Raw genomic sequence first — 9,813 nt, 5'->3', positions numbered from 1 at the left:
TTTGTCCCAAAATCCTGATTCCTCCAGCCATAGCCAGGCAGGGTTTGCTGGGCTATCCCTGCTGTGTGTTACAGCACCTGGGGGAGGCACAGATGGTGTGGGGAGCAGAGGGTGCCCTGGTGGGACATGGTTCTGACGCAACAGGCTCCCCCATTTCCCACTGTGGCCACCCCATGGGGGTGTGTGGGTCAGAGCTGGACCCCACATCCACGCTGCCTTCCTGGCTGCCCGTTCAGCTCCTGTGTTTGTGATTAGGGTCAGCACAAAGGACGGAAGTGGCTGCTGCAGTGGCCCTGATGCTGGGAGGGCCTGGGTCTGCCCTGAGCTGGGAGCCCATTGAAAGGAAGGAAAAGGAGCAGGAAAATGGGGATCAGCCTTAAGGGCCTCATCTGGAGCTTCCTTGTTGAGACTTTGTGGTGCCACCCTTCCCCTTGTCCCCAATGTATGGGGTGTGGAGAACACAAACCCCCATTCTGGGATGCTCCTGCACCAGTCCCTCAAACCACTGACATGGGATTGCTGAGGCTGCTGCTTCTTCCAGATCTGTAATCCTGACAGCCAGCAGCACCTTGGCTGGTGCACACACACACCCACACACATGTACACACACACCCACATGCACAGCTCTGGTTAAACAGCCCTGGGGAGGGAGGGGACAGCCTATGACAGCCCCAGAGCAGTGACTCCCACCACACTGGTGCACCCAGGGGAAAGTGCTTGTGTGCATCCAGCCCTGACCCACAGCCTTGCTGGCAGCACCTGCCCTGCTGGGGATGCCCTGCCTGGAGCAGAGGGTGTGACCTGCCAAAGCCTGGTACCTGCAGGAGGATGCTCTTCTCCCTGATGTGCTGCTCCAGCTTTTGGGGGAGGAGATGGGACTGGTGGTGCTGCTGATGGGCAGCAGGGACAAGTAGGGCTTGGGGTCTTTGTGAGCTGGGACATGCCTGAGCTGCAGGAGCTGTACCTGGGGGACATTTTTTGAAGGTGGAGGAGGTGATGGGAATAGTAGGGTGGGAGCCCTGCCTGGTGAGGTTAACACCATGTCCCCAGTGCCCTCCTCATCCTCCTGGTGCTTGTCCTAGTGGCCTCCTCATTGTCCTCATGCCCTGGGGCAGCACTGGTGCTGTTTATATTCAGAGCCAAGTGCTGGGTCAGATCTGGCCCAAAGCAAGTCTGTGTGTCCTGGCTGACCCCTTTAACCCCTAGACACCCCCTCACCAGAGCAAGGGGTGCAGGGACTGCGTGGGTGGGAGGCCAGGGTCCCTCTGCAGCCCCACACGGGCTGGGGAAATGCAGGAGTAAATGTCCCGTGAAATGCTCCATCAGTGCTGTGAAATGCTCCATCAGTGCCGTGAAATGCTCCATCACTGCCGTGAAATGCTCCATCACTGCCGCGAAAGGCTCCATCACTGCGGTCCGTGAGGCGCCCCGAGGGCTCGGCCAGCCCGGAGCCCTGCCCCGACTGGGGGCACTGGTGAGAGCAGCCCCGGTGAGAGCAGCCCCGGTGAGAGCAGCCCCGGGCTCGCAGGGCAGCCCCGCAGTCCCCGGTGCCGCCGGTGCTACGTGGCGATGAGGGGCACCTCGCCGGTGGCCATGGGGAAGGCGGCGCCGTCCCCGGCGTGCAGCACTCGGTACAGCAGCTCCTCCTTCTCCCGGCGAGCCTGGTCCAGCAGCTGCGCCTCCTTCTCCAGAGCCCCGCGAGCCGCCTGGAGCTCCTCGGAGAGCTGCCTGCGGGCACAGGGCACAGGCTGAGGGCACAGCCTGAGCGCCCACGAGCCCCTCTGCTCCCTGCAAAGCACCCGGTGGCACCGCAGGCTGCAATGTGCTCCCACACTGCCAGCTGTCCCCTCCAGCAGTCACCTGTGCCCCGGTGGGTGGGACCAGCACTCACCTCGCCATGACCAAGTGGTTCTGGGTGCGAACTTGCAGGTCCTCGTTCTCCTGCTGGAGAGTTTTCACCTTCTCCTCCAGCTGAAGGTTCTTCTCCTCCTGGAAGGGGGCATGAGGGTGAGGAGAGAGCCGGGAAGCACTGCTGAGCCCCTTGCCACCCATTTTGGGTGAAATGCTGGCCTGGTGGCATTGCTCACCCATCCCCTCCCCATGCCAAGAGAGGAAATGGGCTCCATCCACCTTTACTCCAGCTGCAGTTTCTGGGCAGAATTTAGGTGGGTGGAGGAGCTGAAAAGAGGAAAGCCCACCTGTGACCCCCCCTTTCAACCCACCACGGTCTCCAGGTGCAGCAGCTTCTTGTCCAGGCCGTGGATGTGCTCGTTCTTCATCTCGATGACGAAGTGCAGGCTCTCCAGCTCCTGCTCCCAGAACGGGCTGGGGCTCCCGTGCTCCTGCAGGGCCATCACTTGTGTCCAAGGGAGCTCAACACCCCCAGGACAGGCTTTGCTCCCCCCTTCAGCTGTCCTGTGCTCCCCTCTGGTTCCAGCCCCCCCTGCCAGGGTCCATCAGAGAGGCCCCTTGGCTCTGGGTCAGCATCCATAGCAGGTCCCTCCCTGCCACTCTCCCTGCACCTGGATGAGCTTCCTGTAGTCTGTTCTCAAGAGTGACTCCTCCACCCGCTTCATCCTGTCCTGGAAGGATTTCAGCTGGGAATTCAGTGCCTGAATTTTCTCCTAGGAGAACCAGGGGGAAAAAGCAGAATGAGAGGTATCTGGGATTTCTTTCTGGGCTGTGGTACCCAAATAACACCAGGGCTGGAGGAGCTGGTGCAGTCCCCAAGCACACCAGGGACTGAGGTGGCCATGTGGGGCACCATGGCAGAACCAGCAGATGGTCCTCAAGCCCTCCACAAGCCCCCCTCCCCAGGGATTTCTCTGCTGGTACCTGTAAGGCTGCCTCAGACCTGTGATGGGACTCTGTCAGCAGCAGCTTCTCCTGCTCGTGTGCTCCCTGGAGCTCTGTGGGGGAACATGAGCTGAGTGCCACCAGTGTGGGGACATTGGGGCAGCTGGCTCCACCTGAGCCCCACAGAGGTGGAGAGCAGGGAACAGCATCCCCATGGCCCCACAGGCAGCCAAAGGGACAGGGCAGTAGCAGGAAAGGGGAGCTGCAGGGAGCCCCAGTGCCCTGGCACACACCTTGCAGGGTTTCTGTGTGCTCCCTCCTCAGGGCATCGAGCTGTTCCTTCAGCTCCAGCTCGTTTCTCTTTTCCACCTGGGAAGCAATTGGATGAGAAATCTCAGTGTGAGAGATGCAGAGCTTCACTGCTTTGGGCTTCCTCACCTTTTCTTAGACCTGTCCTTCTCCCAAAAATGGGAGAGCCCAGCATGTGCCAGGGAAGACCAGGCTGGTGACATACTCCATGCCCAGCTGCTGCCTCCAGCAGCACCAGCTCTTCCAGCTCACCTGGATCTCGATGTCCTGGGAGATGCTGGCAGTGCCTGCCTGGCCGCCATCCTGCTCCTCCTCCTCCTCCTCCTGGCCTCGGAGGAATCTCGCACTCTCTGCCCACTCCTCTGGCCGCGCTGCCTTCTCGCCGTGCTCAGGAAGCAGGCAGGCATTGGCTGCGGGACAAATCCGGCTGAAGCAGCGCTGGCTGCCGCCCCCTGGCTGGGCTGCCTGCACACCCTGGGCAGCTGAACCTGCCAGTGCCATGGGCCGGGTTCAGCACTGCCCTCCTCCCACTGGAGAAACACCCTTCTCCATCCCTCTGGTCCAAATTAGCCCAAATTGGGATGGTATTGCCAGGCTCAGGGAGCACACAGAGCTTGTCAGGTCTCCTGTTCTGGGGATGATCTGTCTGACTGACAGGAGGGGATGCTGCTGTCTCTGGGATGCTCTGTTTTCCCTCCTGCACCATCGTGCACCTCCATCCTCCCCATCCTCCCTGGTGCCATGCTGGGGCCTGACCACTGCTTCCTTAATATCACTCTGAGAAAGCAAAGCAGGGGGAAAACACATTTTTTCCTCACCATTCTGTGTCTTCAAGACTGAGAGTTCCTGGGAAGCCGATCCCCTCTTCTGCTGGGCTTTTAGCTGTCTCTGGCAGAGAGAGAGGGGGCTGGAGCAGGGGGGAACAGAGTGGGGCAGGTGGCTGCAGGCAGAGAACACCCTGCACTGAGCCCCCATCAGCCCTGCTAAAACACAGGTCCTGGTGGAGCAGCGGCCCCTCCCCAGCCCCCTGCCCTCTCCCAGCACTGGGCACCCATGGGTGTGCATGTACTGCCCATCAGGCAGCCTCAAGCTCATGCCGATTCCCTGCATCCCAGAAAGATCACCAGGTAGCATTCAGCTGGAAAACCTGGGGGATGCCACCCCCACCGACACGGTGCTGGTGCAAAATGGGCTCCATTAGCAAAACTTTTGGTGGGGGAGAGCAGGCAGCACTTGGCAGGGCCCAGCTTTGGCACTCCCTTGCCACCCTCCTCCTGTCCTGGGACGCTCAGCTCAGTCTGGTCCCTGGCACCTTGCAGCCCCCCAAACACAGGGCTCTGCCAGGGCCTTACACAGATGGGCTTTGACACAGCTGGAGCAGGAGTGAGAAATGAGAAATAGCCATAAATCAGAGGCGGTCCAGCCCCTGTGCAGGGCTGGCAGCAGGCGGGAGCAGGCGGCCAAGCAATGAGCTCAGGAGCGCAGGAATGCGCTGCACAGCCCCGCACGCTGCCACTGCTGCCTTGGGGCTGAGATAACCCAGAGCCGGGAGCTGCCTCCAGCAACACGGCTCCGTGGGATGCCTTCCAGCCCTGCATGGGATTAATTTAGTTACTTGGAGGGGAGAAAAGAAAAAAAAAAAAAAAGTGGATATATTTTTATCAGTTGCTGAAAGATAGAAGCAAAGCTCGCAGGCTCTCGGCTCGGCCTCGCTGGCAGAGGGCAAATCTGGTCCCTGATTCCCATCACTGAGATGTGCTTCTGGATATTGCATAGGTGCACGAGGAGTGAGAAAATTCACCTGAAGGCACGGAGCTGCCCTCCAGCCCCCGGCAGAGCTGTCCCTAAAATCCCGATCCCTGAGAGCAGCCCTGTGCCGGCTGCTCCCCGGCTCGGCCCCGCACGGCGGCGCGGCCAAATCCAGCCCGGATTAGGGAGCCTGGCTTGGGAAAAAGCACGGGAAAGCAAACAGCCGCCCCTGTCCCCGCCTCCCCTGCAGCCCCCCTCCTGGAGCTGGGGGGAGGCGCAGTTCCAGCGAGCAGGAGAGCTCCAAGGCTCTGGGAAGCCACGGCTTTATCTTCCCTTCTATGGCATGAGCAGCCGCGGCGTTGAATGCGGCCCAGGCGAGGGGGTGAGGAGGCAGCCGGCAGTCCGAGCTCACAGGGCTCGTTCTCCTTGTCCATGCAGCTCATCCAGAAAGCGAGGGGTGCCCTGGGATGCTGCTGAATCCTGGCACACCTGACTGCAAAGTGTCCGCAGGAATCCCTGCCTGTCCCCTGACACGCCTCGTGGCAGCGCGCATCTCCCTGGCATTTACCGTATCCCGGTCCTGTGAGGGGTTTTGAAGTCAGGGGATGGGGGCAAGGGGAGAGATAAATGAGATAGTTGAGGCTCTGCAGTCCTGAGGGCATCGCAGGAGTCCTAAAAGGCCTTCTCCCCTAGCCCCACACCCCATATCCCCCCCTCTTTTTCAAAGTCTGTGTAGGAGGACCCTGCTGACACAGGGGGGTGACACACACCTCAAGGGTTTTGGGTGATCTCAGCAGAGCTGAGAGCAGGATGCTGTTACCACCTCCAGGAGGGACCCCAAACCCCCAAACCAAACCACCTCTGCTGCAATTGTCCTGCTCACTGGCATAAGTGATGCCTAAGGACAGAGAGTTGAGGGCTGGTGACCTCTATAGCACAAGCAATGTCCGCAGCACACACCCAGGGAATCTTCACCTCTCCCCCACACCCCAAATCCAGCAGGATGGGACCTCAGAGCCCCTCAGTCTCTAAAGGAAGATGATTTGAGACACCAGCACTGAATTCAGAAACAGGTGAAGCGAGCAACAGGTTCACCAGCATCAACAGACAAATCTAAGTACTTGCCCTGAGGCTATGAGTGAGGCACCTTCCTACCTCTAGGAGCAATTAAAACAGCATCTAGAGCTAATTTTAATCATAAGCACTCAATTGTCCTTTGGAATAAAAGCTCCACCTCTGGGGTGAACAGCAAAATTTGGCTGAAAGCTCTGAAATATGGAGGGACTTTCCACTGTCACTTCCAGAGAAGCTTTGCGGCACCCAAACCTCTGGTATCGCCTGATGCATTTTGGAGAGCTGGAAAATCATCCTGGAATCCACAGTGTGTGCAAGGAGCAGGTTGGGAATTGCTCCAGCTGGAACAGCTTTGGCCAGGGAAAAAGCAGCCTGATACATCCTGCAGGTGGGGGCCATCCACAGAGTAGCTTATCCTGTAAGTTCTTGGGAACCTCTGCCAAAAATACCTTCCAGCTATGAAAAACCAAAAGTATCTACATTCTTGGAACTAAATATTTCTAATAGTCTGGAGCAGAACTGTTTATGGATGGATTAATAGGGATTTCCAACAGGACCTGAGTCATCTCCAAGGGTTCTGGGGTGGGGAGCACCAGTGCAGAGCAGCTGGCACAGTGTGGGCAGCCGGGGTGGCTGCAGCCTCTGCTTCAGCTCTTAGTGTGAGGTGCGGTTTTGGACTGTATTTTTCTTCCTCTTTTCCTGTTTTACAAGTACATTAAGCAATTCAACCATGCAACCTAGCAAAGGAAATCACAAAGAGGCAGGAAATGAGTATTTAAATCCTGACTCCGCTCCTGGGGAGGAGGCTTTGCTTTGTGGCTGTGGGGAAGGGGGCCAGGATTTGGCCCACGACTGCAACACCTCCCAGGACCTGCAGCCGATGCTCAGCGCTGCCAGAGCAGTGCTGGCACAGCTCCGTGGGACCTGTTTCTAACCCTGCTGCTGTGTTTCCTCCAGCGATGGTGATGGTTGTGTTGGGAGGTGATTATCACCTCTCCTGCAGTCAGATCTGTGCCGAAGACCATAGGCAAACACTTCACACTGTTGACAGCCCCGAGTTTTGCATTCTGACCCTTCCCTGACTCCTGGTGCTCCGTACAGTTCCTAGCACTTCAAAATAAATTCACCCCAGCCCTGGAAGGCGGCCAAACCTCAGCCCTGACTTTTGGGAAGGCAACTTGGCCTCTCTCACGCCAGGAGCGTGACCAAAGCGCGAGCGGTGACCGTGAGTGGCCAAGCAGGGGTGGATGGAGCTGAAGGGGAAGGAAACCCCAGGGGCAGCACCCACAGCTCAGGGCTGGGTTCTCTCTGTGCCTCCCTTATCGCCCTGCTGCCCGCAGACTGGTGCCAGGGAAGGATGAGGCTGCCAAGGCACTCCCCCAGGGCACACAGTGGCTCCTGGTATGTCATCCACCCACCAGACCCAGCCCAGCACCAGCTCCTCAAGGTCACCTCAAACCTGGGACTGGCTTCTAAAGCCTCTGCAGCCCCCAGCCCCATTAGAGTGCCCAGCCCCATGACCTGCACATGCCTTCTGGATGGGCTTATCCCTGGGGTCTGAAGTCTCCCCTAACCCCAAGCAACCTCAAGGGACCAACTTTGCAAATCCACCCATCAGCATGGAAGGTGAAGGTCTCTCCTCCTGCCTTTTGGTACTCTGGACATGAGAATATGGGCAGGAGTGGCCCCACGCCTGCCCTTATGCCTTTAAGCCGTAATGGGGATTTTAAGTGCTTCTTTCAGAATGACTTTCAGTCACAGCAGCAGGGCTGTTTATGGGTAATGACTGTTGGTGACACAGGGCTGAGCAGAGCTCGAGCGCGGGCAAGTGCAGGAAGGGAGACGTCTGTAGGCAAATGACAAATTTCCGTGTTTCGGTGAATGTGGGGCTCTCAGCACCTGGGGCCTTGGGGCTGTTGTTTCACCCTGTCCTCTGCCTGTTCTTGAGAGCTCTCAGAGTCACAAACCAGCCCAGAAATATCTGATCTTATGGCATAGCATAGAGTGGGATTTTTTCCATGATGTGGAGAAGCGACCAAGCCTGCAAGTGCTGTAAATAAAGGCACTTGTTGGATGCATGTGAGCCCCGTGCCTGCTCCCCCTGCACATCCTGCAGTGGGTTCTGTGCTCCCAAGTGGGGACTCTCACAGCTCGAACTGCAAAGGGCCACCCGTGCCAGGGGTGTTCCTGCCTTCCCTCCTTCCCCTGCCACCCTCCAGCAATCACAACAGCAACAGCAGTAAGCACAGCACATCCAACAGCAAAAACATCTCCCGAGGTCAGTGGTGAGGCACTGGGGCAGCATGAGCACATCAAATAATAACAATAACAATGATAATAACAATCAGCAGATAATTTCAGACCTTGCTGAAGAGCTTTTCAGTACAGGGCAACGTGCTGAGATCTGAGGAGACTCAGAGTGTTCCCCTACAGGAGCGATGCCTTCAGCTCAAGGGGACACAGCCTTTGGGATGAGGGAGGATGCTGTGGGAAGCTGGCAAAGGACTAGCTGGGGGAACCCATCCCTGTCATCTATAGGACCAGCATTTCCAACAGGCATCATCATCCCAGATCCTGCACCCCGTTAACTATAAAATCCCCGTGATGTCGGGGTGAGCCTGGAGGGGTGCAGCAGAGTGCAGGAGGATGCAGGAGGGCGGGTGGCTGCCAGCTTTCATTGTCCCCGCTGCCACCTCCCCCTCCACAATGCCCGTGGGGTCCCACACAGCCGGGGACAGCCACACCGCCCGGCACCATCGCTCCCGGGACAGGGAGGAACCCACGCCGGGTGCCCCAGCACCCCACGTCCCCAGCAGTGCGAGCAGGACTCCCCGCAAACATCAGCTCCGCGCGAACCCCAACTCCATCGAGCCCCGACAACGTGTGCACTCGCTCCCACGAGAGCCCGACCCCACGGAGCCCCGACCCCGAGAGAAGCCCAGCCCAAGCCCAGCCCAGCCCCAAAGCCCCCGCAGCCGCTACCTCGGCACCGACGGGGCAGCAGCGCAGGGCGCTGCCGGCGCAGCCCATGGAGCCCCGGCGGGACCCGCTCAGCCGCGGGGCGCGGGGCGCGGCATCCCCCGGCCAGCGGCACCGCTCCGGGACGGGACGGGACGGGATGAGCCGCCCCAGCTGGCAGGCAGAAAAAAAATAATTAAAAAAAAAAAGTAATAAAAACGTCCGGCAGCTGCTGACAGGCAGCGCCGGGAGAGGGTGCTCTGCACCCCCGAGCCGCGGGCAGGGCCCCCGGCCGCAGCCTGCCCGCCCCCGGGGCCGGCCCTGCGCCCCCTCCACCCCGGGGTGTCCCCGCCCTGGGCCGGGGTGCTGCGGGAATGCTCGGTCCCACGGCCCCCTGCACTGAGGATGCTCCGTGGTGGGTGTGGGATAGGGAGAGCCGGACCCCTGCGTTGGAGGTGTCCCCTCCTGGGCGAGGAGAAAGGGGAACAGGAGCCCTGCACCAGGGCTGGGGTGGGAGCAGGACCAGCTGCTCAGGGGGCTGCCTCTGCTGAACCCACCCCAGCCCCCTTCGGAGTAGGGATGAGAGTGAGAAAGCAGAATCCATCTGCCTTTTGCCATCACCCCATCAAGTTTCAGCTTGTGTGGGGGTACTTGTGGAATAGTGGTGGGTTTGGGGTGTTGCTCCTGGCAGGAGCTCTGCTCTGGGGGTCGTCGTGCTGGCTGGAGAGGGTTTTGGTGTGATCCATATTACCTGAGGGATTACATCCTGATAACCCTTCCCTTGAGCATCCCACACACCCCAAATGCTGGGCCTGGAGCCAGGGTCCCTTTTCCAGGGGGAAATCCTAGACTTTGGAAGTGGGTCCTGAACACATAGGGAAAAATACATGGATTTGAAAGCGTCCCATCTAAAAAATAATGTGAGGA

At 59.1% G+C, this 9,813-nt stretch overlaps 1 protein-coding gene across 1 annotated transcript; it reads right to left on the bottom strand.

The window, feature by feature from the left end:
* Window positions 1-52: 52 nt before the first annotated feature.
* On the bottom strand, window positions 53-8,958 carry CCDC69 (coiled-coil domain containing 69). Its single transcript, XM_054288261.1, has 11 exons — window positions 8,911-8,958; window positions 3,924-3,993; window positions 3,358-3,515; window positions 3,090-3,165; window positions 2,836-2,909; window positions 2,523-2,624; window positions 2,223-2,342; window positions 1,892-1,989; window positions 1,411-1,724; window positions 1,219-1,282; window positions 53-77 (listed from the first exon to the last, which is right to left on the bottom strand). Exons 1-11 carry the CDS (start codon window positions 8,956-8,958, stop codon window positions 53-55), a joined length of 1,149 nt encoding a protein of 382 aa, XP_054144236.1.
* Window positions 8,959-9,813: the final 855 nt, after the last annotated feature.

This window comes from Melozone crissalis, unplaced genomic scaffold, assembly GCF_028551555.1.
Source record: "Melozone crissalis strain CALT ecotype California unplaced genomic scaffold, PUWL_Pcris_2 ptg000061l_1, whole genome shotgun sequence".
Classification (NCBI taxonomy): Eukaryota; Metazoa; Chordata; class Aves; order Passeriformes; family Passerellidae; genus Melozone; species Melozone crissalis.
Note: the sequence above shows the minus strand (reverse complement) of the source record. Positions and strands in the feature narration are given on the sequence as shown.